The sequence below is a fragment of the Neopsephotus bourkii genome, unplaced genomic scaffold (genome assembly GCF_033783945.1).
Source record: "Neopsephotus bourkii isolate Nb327-2 ecotype Australia unplaced genomic scaffold, CSIRO-AGI_Nbou_v1 NB_107, whole genome shotgun sequence".
Lineage (NCBI taxonomy): Eukaryota > Metazoa > Chordata > Aves > Psittaciformes > Psittacidae > Neopsephotus > Neopsephotus bourkii.
The window spans coordinates 8,459,757-8,487,292 of NW_026900624.1; the positions used below are offsets into that span (position 1 = coordinate 8,459,757).

At 40.8% G+C, this 27,536-nt stretch overlaps 1 protein-coding gene across 1 annotated transcript; it reads right to left on the reverse strand.

Moving 5' to 3' along the window:
• Positions 1-1,688: 1,688 nt before the first annotated feature.
• Positions 1,689-26,514, reverse strand: STK38L (serine/threonine kinase 38 like). The gene is made up of 14 exons (XM_061359732.1): positions 26,258-26,514; positions 20,953-21,097; positions 18,929-18,980; positions 16,973-17,095; positions 16,317-16,400; positions 13,544-13,667; positions 12,834-12,988; positions 11,789-11,891; positions 10,949-11,010; positions 9,166-9,283; positions 8,641-8,764; positions 5,803-5,898; positions 3,539-3,630; positions 1,689-2,123 (listed from the first exon to the last, which is right to left on the reverse strand). The coding sequence occupies exons 2-14, from the start codon at positions 21,084-21,086 to the stop codon at positions 1,996-1,998; spliced, it is 1,395 nt and encodes a 464-aa protein (XP_061215716.1). The 5' UTR covers positions 21,087-21,097; positions 26,258-26,514; the 3' UTR covers positions 1,689-1,995.
• Between the last annotated feature and the right edge of the window lie 1,022 nt (positions 26,515-27,536).

The window sequence follows — 27,536 nt, forward strand, 5'->3', positions numbered from 1 at the left end:
AATTGGATGGTCCTTGATGCACTGGGTACTCCCCTTTGATGGCCTTAAGACTACAAATTTTGGCAGAAATGCAGTATAAATAGCATATTAGATGCTTGAAGGGAAACAAAAAAAAGGAAAGACATCACTGAAGGCCTTGAACCTGGTAGCTGTTGGATCAGGGAAGACCACGTGCACATGAATGTGCCACATAAATCTGGCCGGCAAGTCGGTTTTTTTATGCAGAAGATGAACACCCCAGTGTTTTTAAAGCATACAAATAACTCAGAACAGCTGCACCATGGTGCCTAACAGCAATAAATATTTCTGTAATGGCTTTATAAATAGTCCCTTCCATTCTGCTGCAAAAGCCAGCCTAATGGAGCCTTCCCTACTCTAAGCAAAAACATCCTGTGCTTCACTCCAGCGGGTGCTGCAGAGGTTTTAGAGTGTCTGTCATTTCCGTTCAGAGGAAGACAGCACCAGTGACTCTGCTTGTTTAATTACAAGGGAATTGTTGGTTGCTGCAAATCTCTTTTAACCAGAAAGTGACATCAAAAATCTCTGCTGTATTGTGATAGATCCAAAGTATTGCAGATAATGTGCTAGTACAAGCAGAGATACAGGTAAATTTGTCAGCGAGCAGTTAATCGTGTACTGTTGAGGTGTGCAATTCAATCCTCAGCTGCTGCTGGGCTGAGAAACAAAACCATACACTACATATGGAAGGATTTCTGCTTCAGTTTCCTTGACCTAGGAGGAGACCTGTCTCTGCTGCAAATCAGTCACCATCCTGCAGACCGGGAAGAAAAGCCATTGGATGTTCTGCCTAATTCAGTCATGGATGTTTGCAGTTCTTGGAAACTGGACAGCAGACTCATCTGATCCTTTGCAATCCCATGGTCCATGTTAGATGGAGATACTAGAAGACAATGGAGCCCACAGGAGAGTCTGACACAGGGTATTCTAGAAAGACAAGGCTAAAGCAGGATCCCTTCTGCCTGGAACTTCTCAGGGTGACAAAAAAAGAAAAGCAACAATTTGATCACTCTTCTAGAATACATTTTTGCACTGACAGATGAGGCTATTTGAATTACAAGCAGCAAAAAGATGATCTGCTTTACAGCAGAGGCAGGAATGCAGTCCTGGAAATTGCCATATCTTCAGAACTTGGAATCAGAAAATCTCCCTTCTGTGAAAAATCTTTATAATTTTTACTCAGACTCCTTTTTTCTTCTGAAGTTGCCAAAAGGTGTCATCATCTTAAACAGTAATACCCACCAACTATCATTTACAGCAAAAGTATCACTGAACAGAACACAGGGACAGTCTCACCACCACACACAGTGGGAAAAGGAAGGAAGAGAAGAAGGAATGGTCAGATGATAAAGCCCTCCAGTGGACAAAAGCAAAGGTAGGCAGGGTACAAATAGGCCCACAGGACATTGCTATTTAAAATAACTCAATGTTGCCACAGTCATGGGGTATCTGCAGACCACAACTGGAACATCCTGGAGCAACTGTTCAGAGCATTTTGCAAATGTGGACAATGGGGTTTTATACTGCATATCTAAGACCCAGATAAGCAGTATAGTAACAATGCTGCATAAAAGGATATGTTTTACTCCTATCTGGATTAGATGTTTTACAGTACAAAGCCACAGTACAGAGAGGCATAATTAACCGTTATACACACATAGGCAGTGCAGTTAAAGGGATGTACGTTCCTTTTATTCCAGTACCTTTGCATAATAAAGTTAACAAAAATATTCAAATATTAAAAACAAAAGAAAAACAAACAAAAAAAACCCAAAAAAGAAGAAAACAAAAAAAACCAGCCAGCTGGCACTGCCAACTAATTCCTGTAGTAGTCTCAGAAATCCTAATCCTGTAGAATTTCCTTGTGAAATTGATGTGCACCAGAGTCAATGTATTGATAACTAATGCCAAGCAGGTCTGGTGATGCAGCTACCTGAGGTTTGTTTTTTTGTATCTTTTGTGGGGTTGTGTTTTGTTTCACAACTTCCCAGCTTTCATGTAGGAAGGGATTGAGCCACGCTGTGTGAGCCCTTCAAACCTCTTGTAGGTATAATTGAGGAAAACCCAGTCTTTGGATTTGTAGTCAGGTTCCGTTGCGTTTGGCACTAGAATTCAGAAACACAAGTAAAAACAAAACAATTAAAAAACAACACTACTTCTGAGAGGACTTTTCACAGAGCACCGATATAAACTGCCTTGAGCTCTTATTCCCCTAGTAAGCAGGAGAAATCCTGTTTCTGATCAAGTCAGTTTGCCTCTTTTAGTATGTCTACACACCCTCACAGGCTCATGGGAGCTTCTTAGGAGACCTTGACAAAAACCTCTAACACAGCCAACAGGATACACAATTACAATAAACACATTTAGGATGCTCCATGCACAGCAAACACATGTATACATAGTGTGTTATCCTCACCACAAACAGAAGAAAACGGATATCCAAGTTCTCCCAATAGAATTACATATATCACACATACTACTTTCCCAGAACTTCCTCCTTCTTACAGCATCCAGCAAGGTTTGTACAGCCTCTTTTTATTCCATGAGCAGCCCACATGGCTGGCGTGCTGCACACAGACATTGATTGCAGTAGGCTTCTATATTTAGATCCTGGTTACTGCTTTTAAAGTTCTACAATAATATTTTCAACTTAAGATACCAAACACACCAATATCAAAGTTTTGTAGGTATCTAGAGGTACAGTGTCAGTTTCAGTGGGGCTGAAATGCCAAAATCAATACAAATATACCTGGCATTATCCAAATACAGACTTAAACAGGTGTTCTTAGACACTGGAGATTGATTGCCTTTGCATTAAACTTACTCGCCATTAAATAAAAGCCATTTCAGAAAAAAGCCCTAGCTTTTTGATAATTCTCACAGTTGTTAGCACATCTACACTTATCTGTCCTCAATCAATCTTTTCATGTATCTGCCTATCTTTAAGCAATTAATAATTAATTGAAACCAGTGGGAGTTGGGAGAACTTGGCATATGAGATAATCAAGCCTTTTATGTATAAAAATTTCCTACTACTTGCCAACAGAAATTAACAATTACAAAAACTTCAATGATTTGCAGAACCACTCAGGTGCATAAATCATTATGTTAACTCATCACCTGTCTGAAATGTTTTTCCCACACATATGTGAAGATTTATGTTTGGCATGAAACACAGAAGTCATTAAAGATCAAAAGCAAGTCAGTGCATAATGTTTTACCAGAATTTGGTTAGATAGACTGCATGGTAGAAAACTGCACTCTTTTCTGTGCTTGCTATGTATGTGAATGCTTTTTATTAACTGTTAAAATCTGTGGGCTTTCCCCCTCCCCCCCTCCAAAGTTCTAAGGAAGCAGAAGCTATGAGAGGTCATAGGTTTACATTTGGATTTGAAAGAAAGTCTCTAGATCATGTCTGTTACTTTGATTAGAGCATCAGAAAAAGTAATATAAACCACCACCAACAACAGCATCTGGCTCATCAGAGACAGAAATTTGGGATTTACAGCAGCAGTCTCACCTGGCTGTAAAATATCAGATTCCGGAAATTCATCGAAGTTGGAAGTATCATCAATACTTTTGATTTCTATAGGGATTGCAGCTGGTCTTTCCCTGCAAATAGAAACAAGTGCCAGAAGAGTGAATGGTAGGAAGAGATACATTAAAATCCAGTTTTAACTTAGCTTTTTACAGTAACAATATGCCTTTAAAACACAAAGGTTCCATTGAGTCCATCAGTGAAGTATCTGATTTGCCCATTTGCTGACACTATGGGGAGATTTACTGGTTTCCTCTCTGGCATTAGTATCTTCTTGACAAACATAATTTTCCCATCAACTGAAACAGCATTCCACACTTATCTGCCATATCACTATTGCTATGATCTTAGTTGTCACCAAGAACCACTGTGGTTCATTTCATAAACCCAGCTGAGCAGGACTTTACTTGCATTTGGAGCCATCAGATGTGTTACAATTCCAGTGCTCAGAAGCAGCCTGGACCTCATCCAAATACCTGTCAACTGTAGCTCCTATTTCTGACACTCGGTCACCAGTATCTCTCATCCAAAATGGGTTGGCTCTGACATGTTACTGCTTTATTAGCTCAACAATTAGGGAGCCCTTTAAGAAGTCTTAAAGTGGCTTTTGAAATTGCTTAAGTGGCGTGTCCCATGAAAGCATTCAAACTGGAACACGGCACTGTAGGGAAGTCATTAATTTACACCTGTAAACTTATTAGAGTTGTAATTATTACAATTACAATTAAATACACTTCTGAGTGGAATACCATTTCACCAGGTTGCCAAATGTGGCATGAACAGATATGTTACTGCTCTTGCTGCTTATTAATACCTCCCACGCTGAGGAGAGGAATTAAATGAGGCTTTCTGCACCAGAGGAAATGAGAAGTACAAGAGCTGTACAATCACATGGCCTCAGCATGTATTTTCATGTAGGAAATTCAGTATTACTGAAAAAAAAAAAAAAAAAAAGACTACCTCAAACCTTAAGGAGAGCTAAACAATAGCCATAATTTCAACTGAAAGGATCTGTGGGGTCACCAAATTCTGCTCTAAAGCTGTTATCACTTTGGGTATGTGCAGCTATAGCTCAGAATCTGCAGGCGCAAGCTCAGGCTGGAACTGGCACAGCTGCCTCAGCCATACCCTCTACCCAGGCTTGGTCCAGCAGAATTTGGCCACAGAGGTGAGTCAGTGCCTCTCCCCAGTGCTCTGTAGACATACCGGTTCCTTCAGGTGTAGCATCTGCAGCATGCAATAAAGACATGCCCTGTATTTTCCTCTCACTTGCTGCCTCTTGCCTCTTCATTCATCTATTTCCCCTGCATTTCTGGAATAGAGTTTGCTTTTCTTGTGTTCCTATTACAAAAAGTTAATTATAGCGATAGCTGCAGAGCCCATTACTGCTGGAAGAGGAGCTCTCTGCTGACACCAGAGCATACATCAGGAATAACACAGCCACCTGTCGTGGTTTAAACCCAGTCAACCACACAGTTCCCCCCCCCCACCCCTTCTTTCCTTCCCCCCCACTCCTGGAGGGATGGGGAGGAAAATCAAAAGAATGTAACTCCCATGGGTTGAGATAAGAACAGTCCAGTACCTAAGGTATAACACAAACCCCTGCTGCTACCACCAATAATAATAATGATAAGGGAAATAACAAGGGAAGGGAATACAATACCACCTGCCGAAATGAGCCCGACCCAGAAGAGAGCGAGTGCCCTTCTGGGTCACTCCCAGCTACCTCCCCGGGCATGATGTGCTGTGGTATGGAATACCTCTTTGGCTAGTTTGGGTCAGGTGTCCTGTCTCTGCTTCCTCCCGGCCTCCCCTCCTCTCTGGCAGAGCATGAGGCTCACAAAGTCCTTGGTCAGGGTAAACATTACTGAGCAACAACTAAAAACATTGGTGTTATCAGCTCTGTTCCCAGGCTGAAAGTCAAAACCACAGCACTGCACCAGCTACTAAGAAGGAGAAAAACTGACTGCTACTGCTAAACCCAGGACACCACCCTACCACAGTTTCTTTCCATCCTGGGCACTCTTGGGCAATCTGAGGCATCTCAAGACATTTAAGTTCTGACCAGATCTGTGAATGTCAGCAAGGCCTGAAAATCTTTGCTGTCACCCACCTGCTGCCAGTAGCTGCCTTTCAAAATGAAAAGATAAATTGGAAATAATTATCCTTGACATTATAGTACATTAAATTCTTGCTTTCATGGCTTTTATTCTCTCCACAAAATGTGTGTATGTATCTATGCATACCTGATGTGTCCCCAGTCCACTCCCTCAAAAAATGGGTGACTTTTTATTTCTTCTACTCCATTACTACCAATTCTATTTTCTGAGTCAATACAAAACCTGAAAAAGCAGAAAAAAAAAAAAGGGAAAGTTACAATCAGTGCAAATAGAAGCAGCAGCAAATAAAAGTGCTGTGGCACCCTGTATCAGGAACGTGAGGAAGTCGTTTCCAACTGTTCCATCACTTGGGGTAATGTAAAAGCAGCCTGTTGCATCTAGGGGAAGCAGAATACTGTTAAGAGTCCCAAAACAAAAAGCTATGATGACAACATTCTACACTGCTGCATCCACATCTTCAAGGTTTGTGAGAAGCTGCAGCAGATCTAGCCCTGTAAAATCAGTTTGGAATGGAGGCTAAGTCCCTACCACTGAAAACTCCTTTGCATTTTCTCAACTATTTAACATCCACATTTCCAAGTCAAACTAACAGGAACACATACATTCAGTGAAATAGGACTACTCTCTGATGTCACATTTTGGAACTACAATGAGTCAGACTTATTCAAAGCATGTCATGTCCCTATTCTCCCTATCATCTCCTTAGACAACCAGGTGCTGGTGGTACAAAGACCCAAGGCCTATTTGTGATATGGCCCAGCTGCATAACCTCATCTCAGACTCTACAAGACACTGTCAATTTATGAGAAGCAGCTGTGAGAAAGTCCATAGAGTCAAGTAAGAAGAAACAGGTGAAAATGGAGAGAGATAGGATTGTTCCCTGCTTAGGTAGGCAGGAGAAAAAACACCAACAGCAGAAAGTATAAAATCCTGAAATAAAAAAAATAGGGAGGTGAAAGCTCTCTGACAGCAACTCAGTGACATCAGGGATTTGTTCCAGTGACTAGCAGAGGCTGACACTTCTTCCCTGGACTGATGCCTGTCTGGACCAATGCCTAAGCTGGCTGGAAAAACACTCTCATCAGAACTAGCTTGTAAAGGAGATGATGAACATACCAATGCTTAGCCTAGGAGTTATTAAATCCTAGCTATCTTTTGTGTGTTAGCAAAGCTAAAACTGCTTTATATTTTTACATTGTCCTTGCAGTCTCTTTAAGTACGGCCAAAGATGTCACCAATGCCACAAAGAGGGAGGCTTACAATAACAGGAAAAAACACCCATGTCAAACAAAAAGCTTGGTCTTGCCAAGTGTGGAGTCACCTGATGACCTCCTGGAAATCGGGAGTACTTGGTAGCATGGGATGTGGGCCTCCTGTTGCTCTAAAACTCAGCTGGCCTTTGTTAAATGAAATCCTGTTTGCCTATATGAGCAAAGTCTCTGGTGGTTGATTTAGTTATCCTGAACTTGGTCTCTCCACATGATCACATCATTCACATTCACAAGGCACTTTTCACATGAGCACACTGCAATACAAAAAAAGTCACCATCTCACTAGTTAGGGAAATATTCAGCAGGTGATTTAGTAATATAGCAAGTTAGGCTGTAACCGTCTCCAATTATAGTCTGTAATGAATGTTCTTTCACTTGTAGTCAAGTGTCACTTGGGAAAAACACTGCTTCCATTTCTACTGTATCCCAGCCAGTTGGTTGATGCCAAGTACTAATAATAGACCCCAAACCTTGTAAAACAGTTAGCCAGACAAGACTGCAGGACTTGTGAGGCTTTATCTGAACTTAAGCTTATTTTACATAGGTTTTATCTATATCCATAAAAATAAAGAAACTTCAGCTTTGACTGCAACTTCCTTTAAGTTGAAATATATGTTGTCTGAACTTGTCCAAGCTGTAATGGATAAACTACCCAATGGCCAGCTGTTTGTTGCCTAACCTGCTGGTTTGACCTCATTTTAGTAAATGGCCTATAACAAAAGCTGGCTTACTCTAATTTAAACCCTTCCAAGTATGCAGAAAAACTAATAAATTCAAGTAGTCATTGTATAAGTAAGTTCATGAGCAAGACATGTTAACAGATATACTGCCTGAAATATCTAAAAATGCTCCAACACAGCCAAGACTGAGGAGGAAGAAATCCTCAGCAGCAACACTGTACTCCTTCCAGCAAAGATGGGATGCTGACAACACACAGGACAGGTAATTGGAACACTAGAGACATAGATACTGAACCCATAATAAATCCATTACACACAATCATTAATGAGGATTAGAAATAATAATTTGAATTGTTAGTATCACTGTAACTGGATTAAGGGTAACTATTTGTTGCATGCTACCGGAACACTGCTTGGACTAATAATAATTATAGCTCTTGGCTCTGCATATGAAGCATGTTCCCCTTTTTGCCTGTAACAAAATTGTGTAAGTGTGTAATATTACTGGGGGAGGAGGAGGGAAGGTAGGAATCAAAGTCAAAAACCACCTTCCACACCCCCACCCAAAAAAACCCTCTAAGGACAAGAAAGCATTTCTGCCTGGCCTTGACAACAAAACCCGCTGCAAAAACTTCAATGCAAACTGAATGGATTCAAAACTGTCATTATGGAAAAACTGAGTATATCCAAAACATCCAAAGATTCCTGTTCAGTCCATTAAATTGTGGTGAGTGGTTATTTTCTAGTTCCCTCTGAGAAGACAAAAATTGTGTGTTAATCATCTTCTTTTCAGTCTGCTCTGTTTCCCCTCATACTGTGGTACAAATCAAGATCATTACAGCTTATTCCTAACTTAAACAAATGGCAAAGGGAAAAAAAGATGACGGATGGTGATACAGAAGAAACCAACTTTCCCTCCAATCTAAAGTTTCCTTCATGCAGAATGGAAAGTTAGCCTAATGGAAGATGATTGTGTCTGGGTAAGTGGCCAGAAGTGGGCTTTTGTTACTGACCTTAGAATTAAATCCTTTGCTTTTTCTGAAATGGGCACCTCTGGAGGAAATACCAACGTTTCTTTCCAGTTCATAACTTTCCTGTAGGTCTCTTGTGGTGTTTCTGAGCAGAAAGGTGGATACCCTATACAAACAAATGGAAATATTAACAAGCTTTTTCCCAGAAGAGGAAAGTGCCCTGGGCCTCTGCTTTTGCCACTAGGGTTCCCAAATCTAACTGGCAGCACCAGCCAAAAGTTTTCTCTTTTGTAACGCAGCATTAAAGGCTATTTTGTTACTTCCAATAATGAGACTAAACTGCAAACACATGTAAGAGTGAACTCACTGAAACAGCTGAGGCATCACCTCTTGTCTTTTTGGAAAGGAGGAAGGACTTAAAGGTTTTCTGGAAGCTGAATTTGGGGCTTACTTCAGGTAGAACAATGAAATTCTGGAATGTCTACTACGCAGGGGATCAGAGTGAATTAACAAACCCTCTACCTCTGAACCCTTTGAATAATTCTTAAATTGGGGTCTTTCACATACCTATTAGCATTTCATACATAATCACTCCCAAAGACCACCAGTCACACAGCTTGTTGTACCCAGTTTGCATAAATACTTCTGGTGCAATATAGTCTGGGGTTCCAACAGTAGAATATGCCTGGAAGGAAAGAATAAACTCTTTTGAAGATAAAGACTATGTTTTCACACTTTGCAAAAACTTTTCCTGGGGATACACATATAGGAGCATGTTATTTGGATGGACAGAAATTCCTAACTTGAGAATTCATACTATCTAAAATCCTAAGAACATTATTCTTTTACATGAGTAACCATAGAGAACCTTGAAAGTAAATGGAAATCATCCTCCTAAAAGTGATGAAGTAATGTAATATTCCCACTGCAATATCAGAAGGTCATCTTAGCTGAAGATTCAGGTATCCACCAAAATACACAAGAAGTTCTATAGTTGTTGGCTTTAAAGAGGAAAGAAAAGAAAAAGAAGGAATAACCAGTGGTAGATTCCCATGTGTGACACTGATGATAAATAGCTGTTGGATGTACTACCTTGTCTTTATTGCAGAATTAATTTGTGCTATTTTTGGACCCAGGCTCCATCCTCTTAACCTTTTAAAAGCCTGTATGATTCTGGCTAACAACTAGATCTTGAGCTATTTGGGGATTTCTCTCCACCAATGGAAAATTCTGCACAGGATGGTGGGGTAAGGAAAAAAAAAAACAAAACACCCAAACAGAAAAGTTTTTACTTCCATTTTCTGAGAAGAAACAAAACACTTAATTTTATTAAACAGAGCCGAGATGTTCAGTTTTGCACCACTGGAAAGCCAAGAATATGGCTCCTTTTAAAACACTGTTTATAAAAGTTGTCGCATTGGCCTTTTATTCTCTCTGTTGGGCTGCCTCGTGATTCACCTAGCTTCATCAGAAAGTTCTACCACATCAGTCATAACTGACATGGAGATGTAGTCTTTTCAGGGATTAACTCCAAGCAGGAGTAAGGGCGTGAAATACAGTCCCTATGAGGCAGCTTGATTGCAACTTGGTCGCATTATGCCTCATGAGGTAAGAAAAAACAACCAAAAGCTTCTTGGGAATCCTGCAGCATGTCACTTTTAAATCAGAGGGTGCAAAGTAAAAAGTTCCAAAATTTGAAAACTGAGGGTTTTGCAACTGCTATTTGGTGAAAATCACGAGCAGGGCTGAAATTCTGAAGTCCCATAGCTGACAGATAGTTTCTTTTGATTCAGTTAATGCAACTGCTCCCTTTTATTACTTGACCACTCTTCATTATAAACGCAGGCTGCAGCACTCCACTGCCTTTGAATCACATTCCCATTCAGCACAAGGGCAAACAAATTTTCCCCATGATTCTCTGAAGAAGAACCACACAGCTCTGCATCTTCTTGCAACACTGAACTGCAGGAGCTCATACACAGTGTCAGTACCACATCAGTCTAGGAGACAAACTCAAAATCCAGCTTTTCTAAGTGGTTACTGACACCTGAGTTTAGTTAGTCTAGATGTTTATAAGGAAAACAAAGGCACAAAGAGCAGGGTCTTGCTAATCACAGATCTGAAATCAGATGAAGCAACCCTGATCCTAGATCTATTCCACAATTGGAATCACTAGACCATCTTCTTTTGAGTTATCTTCAATTTTGGATGCTTGAAGAGAGCAACATCTATAACAGATGAGGGGCTTTCAGTTTTTAAAGAAACAGTAGCATTAATGCAGAGCTCTTATTTAACGTTTTCTGTAAATAGTTTAAAAGGAAAAAAACCCCACATAATTTTAATAACTCACCAGCTGTCGCCTGTTCTTCTTCCATGTTTCTGCTTTTCTCTTTGAGTTCATGTTCTGAAATGCTAATTTATAAAGTAGTTATTAAGTAATAAATGCATTTGTGAGAATTAAAAGAAAATACACAACCATTCTGATTTCAAAGAATAACTATTTTGTATCTTTAGAATGCTTTAGTCTAGAAACAAATACTCAGTCGTAACTGGAGATGGGAAAATAATAACAACTACTGTCCAATTTGCAGCTGAAACCCATCTAAGTAGGATACAGTAGTAATTCTAAATTAGAACTTGCTGAAAGTTTTACACATTGATCTGGGATAAGCAGCACTTATTGTTGCAGCTGGCAATATATATTCAGATGCAGGCAATGGTATTTTTAAGCAACAAGTGAAGAATTCAAGAACTGCAGAGGAATTCTGCATTTGTAGAATAATACACTAATGTGGCTGTGTCACCAAGGCATGCCGATGAACAACTTTACTCTTAGAAAAAGCTTAATGAGATTGTCACTGACTTCAGTAAGCTGGCACAGGAAACCCATGTCCCTTCTGAAAGAGCACTTCTCTGAGTTCCTAACACTGTTCTGAAAAATACATTAAAATACAGACACATTATGTGTATTTGTAGCTGCGTATGGATGTGCAAAAATACATCAACACTGCAGAAATTATGATTTTTTCCTGTGAAATGCTTCCCTGTCGAGGGAACATGCATTTCCAGTTTTTCAATTAAATGCAATCATCCTGAGCAATCTTGCTTATCCCAGTAGACAGAAGTTAGAACGTGGCATAGCTGCAGCTCAGAACTATTTAAATGTTTAACTAGGACATCGTCTACTTACAGAAGTCACTTGGCGGGTTGTGTGTAAGGTTCCTGTAGAACTCTGTTCTGTGAGCTTTTTTTAAACCTGTGCATAGTCCAAAATCAGACAGTTTTACATGACCCTAAAACAAGAAAAAGAGATAGATAGGTAGATAGGTAGAACAGAGAAGATGAAAACACAGTTTAAAAAGGTAGTGCTTGAAAAAGAAAGTTTTAATAACTGCACGCGCCTTCTCAGGCCATGATAGGCTTGCACAGGGCTACCTAACCCAGGACAACTAGGCAAATCATGACTGAATCTTGGTGTATTTGAGAGTGTGTTTCCTCTCAAAGAGGTTATTGCCCCCTGGGAACAGTTGTAACTACAATGCTGCAAGAGCTGAGGGAAGCTAGTTTCCCTGGTTTTGTTTTGAGCTGGATACCACTGAGACTGCAAAAGCCTTCAGGACAAAATTCCTTTGTTTTGCTTTGATGATAACATGGCTTTAATCAGGTTTCCAGACACCAGTGCTAGATAGTCTACAGACTTGTATATGATGCTTAGTAGATGCATTTAATGGCTTGCTATAGTTAGGCTAACAGACTCGCCTCCACTGGCAAGTAGGTAATAAAACAAGTAAGGTAACTGTAGGAATTGAACTGGTTATCTAACATTGTCTGAATGTTTCATGCTTTCGTTCATCTTGAAGTAACCGAGGTTATTAGTTTTTAATGTGCATGATTATAGAATCATAAATTTGTTTAGGCTGGAAAAGATCTTTAATATTGATTCCAACTGTTAACCTAGCACTGCCAAGCCCACTGCTAAACTACGTCCCTACGAATATGAGCATCTGGGTATCTTAAGTGGGTCTTCACTTAAAAGTCTTGCCTTACAAGGGTTAAGGGTGGTTTTACTTCAAGTATATTGGTGTTCTACAAGGAAAAGATAGAGACCACTTTCTGCCTTTACTCCAGCTAGTTTAAATCACTGGTGTGGCACTACTGGTTCCCACTGATTAGCATGGCTATAAATGACATTATCTCTGTTTAGAGCATAGGAAGTTTATATGCACATTACATGCCTTCGCATCCAGCAGGAGGTTATCTGGTTTAATATCTCTGTGGATGAATCCCAGCTGGTGAATAGCATCTATGGCCAATACAGTTTCAGAAATGTAAAACTGTGTCTCCTCTTCTGATAAGGTGTCTTTCTTCATTAGTAAGGTCATCATGTCACCTAATCAAAGAGATGAAAATACAGCTTAGAAATCAGAACATTTTAATCACAAGACTAATTCCACATGAAACCCCAGTAGAATCCAAATTTAACCTTGCAACTGGCCTTATAGCTACTAATTATAAAGCTATTACTGCAAGGACCTACAAACCCAACATACTTTTTTAGTAAACTGAACATAAACCTGTTGAAAATCCTAAATAGGAATAGCCCAGGATGTGAATTTTAACACACAATGCATATTTTGTACAAATAAACTGTTTAAACAAGAGGTTTTATTGTTGTTTTTACTGTTACTAGCTTCAGCAGTAAAAAGCAGAACATTGGATTAGAATAATTATTTAATCCAAGTCTACTTTAACACCACTTTGTAACTTTTCTCCTTCCCTTAAAAATCAGGCATGGTCACATTACTGGGACTTGATTTAAAACAGCATTAAAATTTTTATCACCACAAACTTTACAGCATTTTTGTTTGTAACATTTTACAAAGCTGACAACAAGAGCTAAGGAAAAAGTACCTGCAATCACCTAATGCCTCAACATGCAGCTTACCTCCAGGCAAGAATTCCATGATCAGGTAAAGATTTCTTTTATCCTGAAAGCTGTAAAACATTTTCACTACCCAGGCTCCGTCTGCTTCAACCAAAATATCTCTTTCTGCTCGGATATGGGCCACCTAAAATTTAAAAGAAAAAAATATTATTAAAGAACAATTTAAATATTTCAAAGAGAAACACCATATTATTGGCTAATCTTACAATATATTGCCATGATCTTTAGGAAAGAAACTATTTTTCATGCTCTCTTCATAGTTTCATACTAGATCCTACAAAGTGCTCCAAAATACCCACCAGGAACCCACAGAAATCAACTCAATGTCGAAAAAGACCTGTTCACTCAACTTTGCAGAAGCAATCTCTAGAAATGCAAAACATAGCTTGTTAAGCTGGTTTTGTTTGTAAAGAACTGACAAAGGTGATGGAAAAGTGCAATTCCCATTTTTTACTATACCTAAAATGAAACAGAAACATTAAACAGAAGTCACAAAGCTGACCCTCAGAGCTTTATAAGGTACATGTAGTGTCCCTGATGCAAGCTTAGACAAAAATTCCATATGCAAATACTACAAGGTTATTAGAAAAGGCCAGAGCTGGTCTTAAAGAATTCAAGATCCAAGAGGTAAATGGTAAATGCATTATGATTACTGTCACAAGTTAACAGATTTCTCATACACATATACAAAGAAACGAATTGCTAATAGCAACTTCTATGAATATATCTCAGTTTAAACTTGGCAAGACAAGCATTGGGAATTCTCCTCTAGGAAGAGTGACAGTGTCTAATTATTTCCTGCAAAACCCAATTCCCTCATTGCTGTGAAGAAAGAAATGCCTGACTTACAGTGAACTCCTCTCTGGTTCCCAAATCACCATTGTACACGCTGATGATGGTGCATGTACCCCTTCCAGATGATACACAGGGACTGCTCCTATGCACATGGTCCTTTTGCATAGCAAATCTTATTTAAACTGCATGGCATGTGCCTTGGCCAAGTGGGAAAAGGACTGGCATGAGTTTCAGCCCACAGATGACAGCAGGTAGCAATGAGCTCAGTGGCCAGTGCTGAAGCAGTGCAAAAATGGGCTACATAAGCAGGTGGAAAGTGAAGAAAAGATGGAGCCATTCCTCCAAGTGAGGTGCATGAAGCTGATCCTGAACTGATAAGCCACAACTGCTGCTGATGGGCAAGTGAGGTTCAGAATATATGATGTTACTCAGGCTATTCCAGCCCCAGCTGAAGCCTTGGGGGAAAAAAAGCCCCAAACAAAGATCGCTGTTACTTCACGAATTCACTGGGAACTAATAATAGAGATTGGAGGAGGATGGTGTGCTTCACTAGAATGTACCCTCATACTTCAGGAAAATGAAAGACATGCATGGGAAAATACTTCTTAACAGCTCTAAGATTTTCATTATTCATACACCAGAAAACACCTTCTGTAGAGAAAATATGTACTACTATTCCAGCTACAAGGGCTGTCTTCTGCATCACTTCCCCAGTTCTACTGGCCAGGGGCATCTTTACATGTACATGTTCTTTCCATAGGGTTTCACAGAGCACTGGGTTCTCTCTCTGTAGCAGGCATTTCAACTTTGATTTATCTAGCTCTGTTCTCAACAGAAAATATTCCTTTCCACCTTCCACTCCTCAATGTGACTATAAAATACAATATTAAAATCTTGCTTAAAAACAAGCCAGGATATCTCCCAATGCTATCAGGCTTGAAAAAAAGACAATAATAATAATAAAAAAAATCTTAATCTTCTTGCATTTGTGCCCTGTGTTGCTTTCCACTGAACAAACCAGGCAACGAAAATTATACCAGAGAAACACTCTCCAGGGAAGATTTCCATCACAAATGAAATGGAGAGTGAGAGCTCAGCCTCCTTGTCACATCAGGTTACAAAACCAGGACAGGGCTTTGACCAGAGGGCCACATGCATCCTGGCTGCTGTGCAGAACATGATGCTCCTCTAGTCCTCTATATTCAGCACATGGGCTTGAGGAGACAAAATGTCTGTGCCAGGAAAAAAAAAAACAAACCAAAAGAAAAGAAAAGAAGTACTACTGCTGGGAAATGTAATACAAGAACAAATGATGAGTAAGGTTTGGACTTGGGTTTAATAAGGAAAAGACCTCTCTTATCTGCCCTTATGCTTGAGACATCTGCTCCTGATTTCCTTGCTTTGCGGTGCCAAAGTACTTGCCATGTCCTACCAGGAATTTGCAGTGTATTGTTAACTAAAAAGTAAAAGCAAAAACCAAACCAAACTAACAAAAACAAAGCAAAACAACACAAGACCCAGCTAAAAAGGAAAACAAAGGAAAACAGAGCCACTGAACAGTGGGTATCTGTTGGTATCTAACCATCAAAAGAAAATGTCAAATACCCTCAGTTTACACTTTGGCACAATGTTACTTTTCAAGAAGCATTTTCCTTGAACTGCAGTTTTACATATTACGTACTATAAGGTCTGTGCTGATAAAGGGAGGAAAAGCAAAACTAAAACCCAACCCAACTTTTTTCTATTCAAAACAGATTGCAAATAAAACATATTTAAAAATGTTGTTACATGACCTTATTTCCTAACTTCTGCTTATTCTTTTGTACTGTGCTAGCAGCTCCATAGACGCTTTGGGCTGCTATACCATTACTGGGGCTTTCAAAGTGGAAAATATGACCAAACAGGATCTGCACAAAGAACTTCAGCAATCTTCTACAGAGCAGAAGTTTTAACTCAAGGGGACTTATACAACACAAACCTGCTCTTTCTCCAGCATATCTGCTTTTCTTAGTATCTTCATTGCATAAATATGACCTGTATCCTTCTTCTGAACGAGGCGCACCTATAATGAGAAATACAGCCCAATCAATCGTTTATACGTCAGAAATTTGAGCCTTCCAGTAGATTCCGTGCTGGGGTCTAAGTTGCTGGGCATGGAAAAGTTCTTTTGTTAAACATTTAAAAACACATGGAAAAAAGAAATATTCCTACACCACATATACTACTGATGAACAAACAGTTTGAAGTAGCTATTGTTTTAGGAAAACTTAACAGGCACCATAAATTCCAGGCAGCTGTGAGATTGTGCATACTAAAATTCAGGAGCAGATATAATGTGATGTGACACAGGGCAGGAAGAATGTTTACCCAGAGAAGCTGTGCAACAGCAAATCCATCAATACAGGGGGCCACATGGGCAACACCAGTTTGGGAAGCTGTGGGAAACCTCGCAGGGCCTTTCCAGGAGCCCTGAGAAATGCAAGTAATTCATTACTCATCACACTTGCACAATTATTCAAATAGCTGTTCTTCTGCAATAAAACTCCCCAAGTGGAACATTTTATTCTGTAATTAAAATGTTCCATTTTAATGTTTGATATAATTATATTACGTTCAAGCAAGAATGCCACAAACCTCCCCAAATGCTCCTCTTCCTATAACTTTCAAAGACTCAAAGTCATCCAAGCCAAGTCTGGTCCTCTTCAGTCGCAGAAACTCTGTTTCTTTGCGAGCGTGTTGTGACCTGCGCAGTTTTTTCTAAGGGGACACACAGATAGAAGTTTGTAAGTCATTTAACAGTAGAAAATCCAGATACAGACTTTCCCTTCATGTGAAATATTTCTCTGTAATCCTAATGGAAGAGAGAAATGCAAAAAGGAGAAGCCTTTTTGAATCCACTCTGCTCTCGTGAGGCCTCACTTGGAGTATTGTGTGCAGTTCTGGTGTCCTCAACATAAAAAGGACATGGAACTGTTGGAATAAGTTCAGAGGAGGGCCATGAGGACAATCAGGGGACTGGAGGACCTCCTGTATGAAGACAGGCTGAGAAAGTTGGGGCTGTTCAGCCTGGAGAAGAGAAGGCTGCGTGGAGACCTCATAGCAGCCTTCCAGTATCTGAAGGGGGCCTATAGGGATGCTGGGGATGGACTTTTCATTGGCAACTGTAGTGATAGGACAAGTGGTAATGGGTCAAACTTAAACAGGGGAAGTTTAGATTGGATATAAGGAAGAAGTTCTTTCCTGTTAGGGTGGTGAGGCACTGGAATGGGTTGTCCAGGGAAGTTGTAAATGCTCCATCCTTGGCGGTGTTCAAGGCCAGGTTGGACAGAGCCTTGGGTGACATGGTTTAGTGTGAGGTGTCCCTGCCCATGGCAGGGGGTTGGAACTTGATGATCTTAAGGTCCTTTCCAGCCCTAACTATTCTATGATTCTAATTTCTATGAGTATGACCCACAAGCAGGGTTTTCAATACAGAGGCACAGGTTCACTTTTCTGGGGCGGTCATTTTATTATTTTTAATACTTAGATGTAAATAAATGGTAATTAAAAATAATGAAGAAAAAAAAAATCATACTGGTTCAAAGTGCATCAGTCCAAAGGCCAAAGTCACTACCTGAGACAAGGACTCTTGGGTTTGGGCATCTGAAGGATCAATAAAAGCCAAAAGGTGCCCCCCACCGAAAAGAAGGGGTGCAAAAAAGACAGGCAGTAAGGAGCCCGACAGGCAGTAGGGATCCAACTTACACTCCCTATAGCAAAATCCATTTGGTATATGGCAGGCAAACACTTGCATTTGAAAGAAAAACCTGTCCAATCCTGCCATATATTTTGTTCTATAAAAATGTCAATGATATTCAGCCTGAGAGGAGACAAACACCAACCAATGCTCCCAAAGATGCAGGGAGAATCTCAGACCGGTAACGAGATCCATCGACCAGGCACCTTATCTCCCACGTTTTGTACTAGGGTGACAGCATCATTTAAAACCACAAGATGGCAATACACACTCATGCTCGCCTTTTCCCAGAAGTTAGGGCAGCCACACCTCAGAAATAACCGAGGCACTGCTCCTACTTATTTCCCTGACAACCCTTGAAGGCAGTCCAGACATCCATGGTTTGGTGGACCTCAGAAAAGCAACTGACTGACCAAAGTTCTGAGAGATGCCAACAGAACACAGATCCCTCCTTATCTGTATCTAAATGGAACAAGGGTTTACCCATTTTCTGTTTAAATGAAGAAAAAATGGTTCACCATCTTGCATTCTATCCACTTCTAAGTGCATCTCACATTTTATTCTTCCCAAATAGAATGGCAAACAAGTTTAATTTTTGAAAAGCATGCTACATACTTGCTGTGGCCACATGTCTCATAAGGACTAAGGGTGGCATAAAAAGCTGTAGCTATTACAAGTATCATTCCAGTATATCCACAGCTTCCCTAATAATTACTTATAGGGGCAACATTCATTTACAGAATAAAACATACTGTCATGCTAGCTAATGTTTCTGTCAGCTTCTCAAATGCCAATTTGAAGTAGGGAAACAAAAGCAAAGTGGTCTCATCAAAAGTTACTTAAGTAGTATTTACCTCCTCATCTGCAAGGCCTTCCTCTTCCATAGCCACTTCTAGCTTCTTTTGCCTGAGAAGGGGAAAAACACAGATTGCTTTTTAAATATTAATGAAAAACAAATGGAACACTACAGCAAGACAACTCCTTTACTTCACGTATTCCAGATACCAAAGAATTTGCCTCAAATGGAAATTTGAAGACTTATTGGCCTCTCCTCCCATTTATTCATTTGTGATCAAAGCTGTTAAAACCGCATAAGCAAATTCAAGCAAGTACTTAGGTATTTGCACAATTAGGCATTAAAGGTCCAAACATACAATCACTCTAGTGATTTGTACTTCTTCATATAACCTTGTTGAAGCAAAGCTGGTTTTACCAATTTGGATAACCAATCAGAATAAACACTTTTTTCCCACTGTTTCTATCTCAGCTCTGCCTCCAACACCTCAGACAGCTCCAGCTTTCACCCCTATCCCCTGCCCCAGCCTTGCTGATCTCTCTCTGGTCACACACCTGGTCCTGCTCCACTTGCTCTTGGGTCAACTAACTCTACTCCTCCAGATTCATCATCACCCAGTGTCCTGCCCAGGCCAAGGCTCACTGGTCCTGGGGCTCATCCAGCTGGTGCCATGCCAGGCTGGGAGAATCTAAGGGGCAAGTGAAGCCTGAGGGTTACCCTACATTGTCAGGGGGCCAGCATGTGGCGATACACAATCACAGAATGGTTTGGGTTAGAAGGGACATTAAAGATCATCCAGTTCCAATCCCCTGCCATGGGCAGGGACATCTTCCACTAAATCAGGTTGCTCAAAGCCCCATCCAACCTGTCCTTGAACATTCCAGGGATGGGGCAGCCACAGCTTCTCTGGGCAACCTGTTCCGGTGTCTCACTACCCTCACATGTCTACTGGACCCCTCTTTTTCTACCCATGGCACACTTCTTTATGACTGTCTGGGTGCAGGTTTCAGAAAGTTCATTACCCACTAGCAGCAGCACAGTTTGAAGGCTCGTTGCCAGGCTACTGGTGTCTTTCTGCACTTTGGGAAGTACAGCAGGAGCCCCTAAATTAAAGACCCTCAGCAGACACTCTATTCTCCTAACTAGAAGCAACTCAATTACATGGGATAATGACTAAATATGATGAAGAGAGAAACCCTGCTGCTCAGCTGAAAAACCCTCAATTAAAAACATATTACCAGGGGAATGATAATTTCACATGCTGATGACAATTTGAAATACAACATTCATTATCATCAAATACTGGTGTGTTGACACTTAATTCAAGTAGCACTTCACCACGTCAGAGGCAGAATTGGGCACAGATGAGAAAAATTAAAGTGGAGATGACCAACACATACTCCCACAGAGTACCAGTTACCACCACCCAAGAACAATTTAGAGGTGGGAACTGCATTATCCCCGGAATTCTTCCTGCCTACCCAAGAGCCTCTCAAGCCCTCAATCACCAACCCTGTGTTCTTTACTGCCCCTTATTTCCACTCCAGGCCACCCCCAGCTCCCTGCCTCCTTTCCTCACCCCATCACTCATGTCAGTCCTTTTCCCCACCTCCTGTAACACTTCTGCAGGGTTTGAGAGTCTTGGCATGAGCCCCATGCTTCAGAGCATGAATAGACACCACAAACCCAAATTACCACCCATCAGTAGCTCTGCAGCGTCTGCCTCTTTAGAGTTTTAGGAATTGGAGATCACCAGCCTCACATGCTGAGGCAGAAACCTTGCGTGTGCTGCAAAATAAGACTCTGCACATAGCAGTTTCCACAAAGTAATAATAACCTGATCAGGAGACAGATTGTATGAACTGTCTAAAGAGGAGGTCCTCTGTCACTCAGTGACGGTTACGGGAGCAGGGGATGCTCACAGGTCTACTAGCACAGCCAGCAGCTATGTAGCCTGTGCCCTTCAGGGATAAGCTCCTTGCTACCAAGTAGAGAAAAAAACCAACCTTACAAGAAGGGGGAATCAAAGGGCCCTTAAAGAAACACCGCAAGAAGCCAACCAAGAAAAGACGAAACCAGTACCTGGTTTCTCTCTCTTCGTGCTGTATAATTAGGTTGCTGTAGAAGTTCTCCAGTGTAAGTTTGGCCACCGTCACCCTCTCCCGGGTGTGGTTGCTCATGGGAAAGGATGTTGTAGTCCCTGCAGTCATCGCCATGGTAACATGTACTGAAACGGATCATGTCACATCATTACTCACTTGGAAAAAATAATACAAAAATTATATATACACATAGTTTTTTTTCTTTCCCATTCTCCATCACCAAATTCTTAGACACTACAGAATTCACAGGAAAGGCACTGGTCTTTAGATAGAAGAAACTCCATTAAAAAAACCTCCTGTATTATAAACTTATCCCAAGATAGCAGGAGGACCTATTACCCACTCTCTAAAAAAACCCCAAACCGGTACATTGGCAAAACAAAGGGTGAATCATAGCAAAGAATTATGCAGGCTACGGGCCTTGTTCGTGAATGAGGAAAATGCACCTCCAGCAGACTTGAGCCCAGCTTGGGCAAGAGAAGAGGTGGCAGAGTGGAAAGGAAAAGGAGTAAGTAAGAGGAGGACCAAGCACCTCCCACAGCTGGATACATCACAACTCTGCAACAATTTCAGACTCCATAAATTCTAGGTGCTACAAAAGGACAGGATAAAATGGAAAAGTAAATTGAGAAAATCCCTAATCCCATCCAGAGAAGAACCTATTTCAAGGACAGAAGGAAGTAATCAACTGTCTTTGAATCTTAAAGATGCTCAACAAAATTACATGGGGAAAGTTGGGGAGGGCTTCTAGAAATCGTTGCATGGAAATGGAATAATGGAGCTGCCGTATTTTAAATGGGGAACTGCTGCTGCTGGGGTTTGGTTTTCTTTTTGGCTGTTTTTTTTAAAGCAACAACCAACCACCAAGAATAGAAAACCCTTCCTTACCGCAAGGCCATTAGGCAACCAGTGTTTCCGTTTAATTTGCCGCCACCTCTGTGCCATGCTGCCAATGAAACAAGCATTTTCTGAAGTAGCTGCTCATTTACAGAGCTGCCTGTTCACAAACTTAGGGGGAAATCATCTTATGCAGCTGTATATGTGTTGCCCATATAAATGACGTACTTGAAGGCCAGGCATGTGGTCACTGAGCACTTAAAAACTGGGAAGAAAGAGGACAGAAGCAGGGCTGTTCTCTTCAATAGCTTTCATTTCAAACCCAAAGAACTTGGACATACTAGAACAATGCTTTTAATGCTGGAAAAAGACATCTTAGGGCAGTCCTGAGTCCCTTACAGCTGGTCCAGGGAAGCCAGGGGAGATGTGAAAAGAAGCACAATTTGTCCTGAGACTCGTGCCCTACCTGGAAGTGGGTTGAGGCACTTCAAAAGAGCCTCACGAAGGAGAGCCATGAATAGCAGGACCTCAGCCCCATGCTCGTTTGATCAGGTTATTTGGGGTTGGTTTTGGAAAATTCCACAGAACTACATACACTTCCTTTTGACTATTTACGTAATCCCCTTCCATTTCACCAGGGGATTTTAAGGAAGACAAACCCTAAATTAGGCTTACGATCTTCAAGCAGATCTTAATACCTTTTAAGGTGAACTGATTAAAACTTTCATATGGAAGAAAACTTGTATGTCCACATCAGGACAGGGAAATTACTTAATTCTGCCTGTTTTTTTTTGTTGTGGATTTGACTGCTGCCCTCTGTGAGGACACGAGTTTCTCTCATGGATTTTTAATTTCATTGGTGCAACAATAAGATATTTGTTGCCAGAAATGCAGCTGCTGTGTCACAAATAAAGGAGTTGTATAGTATTATGTAGATATTATTTTAGCTGTGTATTTTGGAGTGTGCAAGATGTTGGAGTTCCAAGAATAAAAATGTAGCTGTCTATACACATACAAAGAGGTTTTAATAGCTCTACAGCTGCTTCAGGATGATGTCAATATTTCTGTTTTTTTAATCACTTTTATCCCCCTCAGTTTTCTACTAAAGAAAGATGAGAGCTGTCAACTCTTAATAGTCTTTACTAAAAATTAAGGGGTTCTACTCTTCACACATGTACTGCAGATTGGACACCTCTCCAAAAGCTGGGAAACTTCTCACTGCTGTCCCTACTGAGTCTGTTGTACAATATTATACTCTCTTTCTCCATTGACAGGTGAATAAAGAAATATAAACTAGGTATCTGAGTGGAAAAAACTATATCATATTGACACACACAAATCAAACAGAGCAACTGCTGATCACACACTGGCATCTGTGATTAAGTTATTTCAAGAAATTACCTAATAGAGTAAACCCCATCTTATGGTCATTTTGGAGTATCAGGATAGAGCAGCATTAACCCAGGCTTGAAATGGATTAACCTTTACTTAAGGTATAATGAGGACACTTCTAGCACTGGCAAGCAACAGGATATTTATCCCTTGCACATCTTGTATTCCTGGTAGGATAAAATAACCTGCAGCTCTATTTCCTGTTAATTTGTTTTCCCGATGCTCCTATACTCACAAATGCAGACATTACCAAATAGCAAATCTAAGTTACTTGATTTTATTAAGCCTGTAAAAAGGAGATAACAATTCTGGCACTAGCACACAACGCTATAAATAGGAGGGCTGACCCTCACTGTAGTTCTACAGTAGGAAAACAAGACAAGAAGACAATCCATAAACTAGCAAACTCAGAGAAAGCTATTTACCAGAGAAGATACTTGTATTGACTTCACTGTCATACCATTGCATAAACCCACCATTATCCCCTCCACCTAAGTAGGAGGGATACATTACCAGAAGCACTTGCTTCCAGCATAGAATCATAGAATGGTTTGGGTTGGAAGGGACCTTAAAGCACCCCATATATCCTGTGCACACCCCACCAGCCCTGCCTTCAGACCATGTTGTACGACAGCACAACAATTTTTCAGGTAGAATTTACTTTACGTTTGCTCAGTGTGCAATTGATGTCCCCAGTTACAAAACAAAGCAGAAAAAAACCACCCCACAACAAAACAATGACCTTTGTAAACAACAACAAAATAAACCCCTTTATAAACCGAAGAGTGCCCTAAGCTCTCCAGGTTCCCCAAAGTAAGCAGGAAAGTGCACAAACCTAGCAGGAGACACAAGATACCTTGCAAAATCCTACGTCAACTCACAGCACAGAAAAAACTCTTCATTCTTTTTCCTCTGGCCTCCCTGCTTCCACTAAAAAACCTCAAAACAAAGCACAAATCCACATCCCAAATGAAATATTCAGTTGGGAATAACAAAGTAAAGTCCTTAAGCATGCCTTTTATAAACAAATGACGCTGGAGGGGACGAGGGTGGGAAGGAAGAAGCTTCAAAATGGGGCCTTTTATTGACAGCACACTGCTACTGACCTCATCACAGTAACAGGAATGTTTTGAAAAGGTGCCACCCATAGTTCTTGGAAATGCCCTCAAAAATCTACTAATTCACCCAAATTCATTCCATTTGCATAATGGAACCATTCTACTCCTGCTGCATCACCAGCCTTGCATTAGGTTCTCTGGACCACGAATAAGGTCATATTAAACCAGCCAACCACATTTGGCCAAAACTCCTCTGGCAGATGAGGACCAAAGGCATTTCTTTCCAAAGGGCCTGTTACTTTGGGGAAAAAAAAGAACACTGGCTGTGAGAGAGAGATTGAGAGAGAGAGAGAAAGACATCAAACCCAACTAATGGACAGGAGACACTGAGCAGTGCACAGCTGCAGGGCAGTATCTCAGAGATGCCAGAAGCACAGAGGCCGTATGTGCTGCTTGGCCCAGAAACAAGAGGCTGTGCCTCCTGGACGGATGGCTAACCTCTCAGTGGGAGGGAGCCCTTCTGTTGCCTGCTTGGCTCAGCAGCAAGCACCTAGGGCAAGCAGATGAGGAGTTACAGATGTGCAGCAGCTGGGGAAAATCCTACCCCCAGAGGCAGGTGGAACAGCATCAGAGTGGGAAGGAACTGAAGGATGTTCCCAAAGGATGAGGGAGAGCATGGGACAGGCACAGAAAGGGGACAGCAGGCTCAATGCTAACATACTGGAGTTTGAGAGTCTTCTGTAAGGAAGACTCTCCTGACTTACTACAGAATAGAGGATTTCAGTTAGAAGGGACCTCTCCCTTCTGGTAGAACAATGCTGCTTGGTCAAAATATACATTGATCTTTTCATTCCCAGATCTTCCTTGATTGGAAATCACAGAAAGGCCAAACAGTGGCCTCCAATTTACTACAACTTCAGTTTGCACTGCCAGCATCTCTAAGTTAAACTATTAATTGATTTTCCTGAAAATTTCTACCACTGAAAACCCCTCATTAAAACCCAGCATCACCCCCCAAAGCAGGTAAATTCATAATTTCAGATCCTTATAGCACATTATTCCAACCTTCCATGTTTATATTTTTAATGATTTCTCACTTCAGTGAGAATATAAATACATGTAAGTATGCTACAAGTAGTGAAAACTGAAACCGTCTTTCCAGCTGTCTTCCTTTTTAGAGGGCTTTATATTTCTCAGGATACTACAGTAACCTATTCAATCAATTCTTGCTTTCTGTCACAAAGATTGTCTGCAAAAATAACAACTCTGTGCCAGTTAGACTGTGGTGGATATTGCAACTGAGTTCCAGTTCCGCAACAACCGGTCTGAAGGTGCCAGTCGCTTTACAGGCAAGTCTCCTGCACAACTGTGTTATATCATATAGCTTGTTCTTACTATCAAATAAAGTTGATCTATACTATCAAATTAATCTGGACTTAAGTCACACAGTGGAAATACTCTTATTTTTGAAAGTATGTCTATAGCATAGTTATACAGCAAACACTAATACAATTCTCTTGGAGAGAAAAGCACAGTTTTTTACTGCATGACAGAATGACATTATCATGCTGCTGGGTCTCTGACTTGGATTTAAAATGTAAAGCTACAAACATCAGCAGGACAGGAAACACCAATCCTTCCTCCCAAAACAGCTACATCACAGAAAGGTTGAAATAATTTTGGCACCCAAGCACACCCCTAGAGCCCAGCAATTAGGAAAGCAGCAAAAAGGGTAAAATTGAAAAGTTTATAAAGATTCAATTTACATTCCAAGGGAATTGGCTCTGGAATGAAAGCCTCTGGGTAAGGCAGATACTGAAACATATTTCTGCCTTTCAAAGTTCCCATTTTCTCAGCATGACACATTTTGGCATTCAACTTACTCCCGAAATGAAGTATACAAATGGTATTTTTCAAGCATTGGAAGGTAAAAAAGGAGAGGGTTGCAGTTCCAGACCTGTTCCAAAGTAAACAAATAGAGCTCAATAAAGCAAGTACCTTCAGAAACTCCAGTTATCACCACTGTGCGCTGTGCTGGAGCTCTTCTGGGTGAGAAGCTAGAGTGGACTTAGTAACGCTGCTTGGCTCCTTACAGACAAGGCAGCAAAGCCACTCACTAAACAGGCACTAAGAACCACTGCTGGCAAGGACTGTATCTGAAAAATGAAGTCCTGTCTAGGAAAACAGCACGGACACAGCAAAGCTTCAAATAAGAGTGCCAGCCCTGCTCTCTCCAAATTGTTCAGATTCTCATACAGAGAGGCAGGAGATCTATATATATGAGGGGGAAAAAAAAAATAAAATCAACCCACCGTACACAAATAACAGCATGATTCACACCAAAAGGCAGTGGGCAGGGACAGATAAATGAAAAAAGCAACCACAGGCTCAGCCGGATGAGGTGGTGTGACATACCAGCAAGAGTAAGGGGAGGAGCAGCAGCTGGAGCAGCAGCCGCGCAGGCACCCCAAGCAACTTCTGAAACATGCAACTGTATGTGGTATGAGCTGACATACAACCAGAAAGCAAAGATAAAAATGTTGTACAACAGCTGATAGTTCCAGCGATGAAACAGAAGGAGAAAGTGGTCATAATGTGGCATTAGCTGGAGGGAAAATTACTTTCTGCACTACAGTTTCTGCTAGCACAAGTTTGGCAATTGTGCTGTGCATATTTGCTGTGCATATTTTCACTGTCCAATTGTTTATACTAAACCTTCTCCTGGAGAGGTTCCCTGCCTTCTTTTTCTATAACCCACTTTAAATACACTTCCAAAGCTTTTGAGAAAGCTCCAGAGACAAACAAAACACTACAGGATCCTGAAGCCTCCGAACAGCAGGCAAACAACAAAACCCCGCTACTCCAAGCTATGTCAATTATGGGCCAGCATTTTTCAACCCTTGGAGCTTGATCTTAATACTTATTATTAAACATAGCTTTCCATGTTCAGAATAGAACCCTGCCCAAAGTTCACTTATTTCAATAAAAAAAACCTTACAGCTCAATAGGTTTTTACCTAATAGTCCTATTCTGGCGTCTGGATGATGCTAGCTGTGCTACTGCTGTTCCTGAAGTTCCTAGTTATCAGATCAGCATGTTTGCCAAGCACTGCTCTGAGTTATGTTTCAAAAAGAAAAATAAATATTATGATCCTACATAATTCATGTTTTCAGTAGTATCACCATTCACAAGCCTCTATTTTGTTACCTGAAGGAAGCAACATTTTATGCCAAATAAAAAAAATCAGATGATTACGTCGCATGCAGGTTTTTCTTCT

Excerpts from the sequence above, each read along its gene's own strand:
- STK38L (XM_061359732.1), bottom strand. The coding sequence starts at position 21,086 with ATGGCGATGACTGCAGGGACTACAACATCCTTTCCCATGAGCAACCAC. Across the intron at positions 9,284-10,948 it reads AGAAGAACAGGCGACAGCTG|GCATATTCTACTGTTGGAAC; the intron begins GTGAGTTATTAA and ends CTTTCCTTCCAG. Across the intron at positions 3,631-5,802 it reads GTGGACTGGGGACACATCAG|GGAAAGACCAGCTGCAATCC; the intron begins GTATGCATAGAT and ends TTCTATTTGCAG.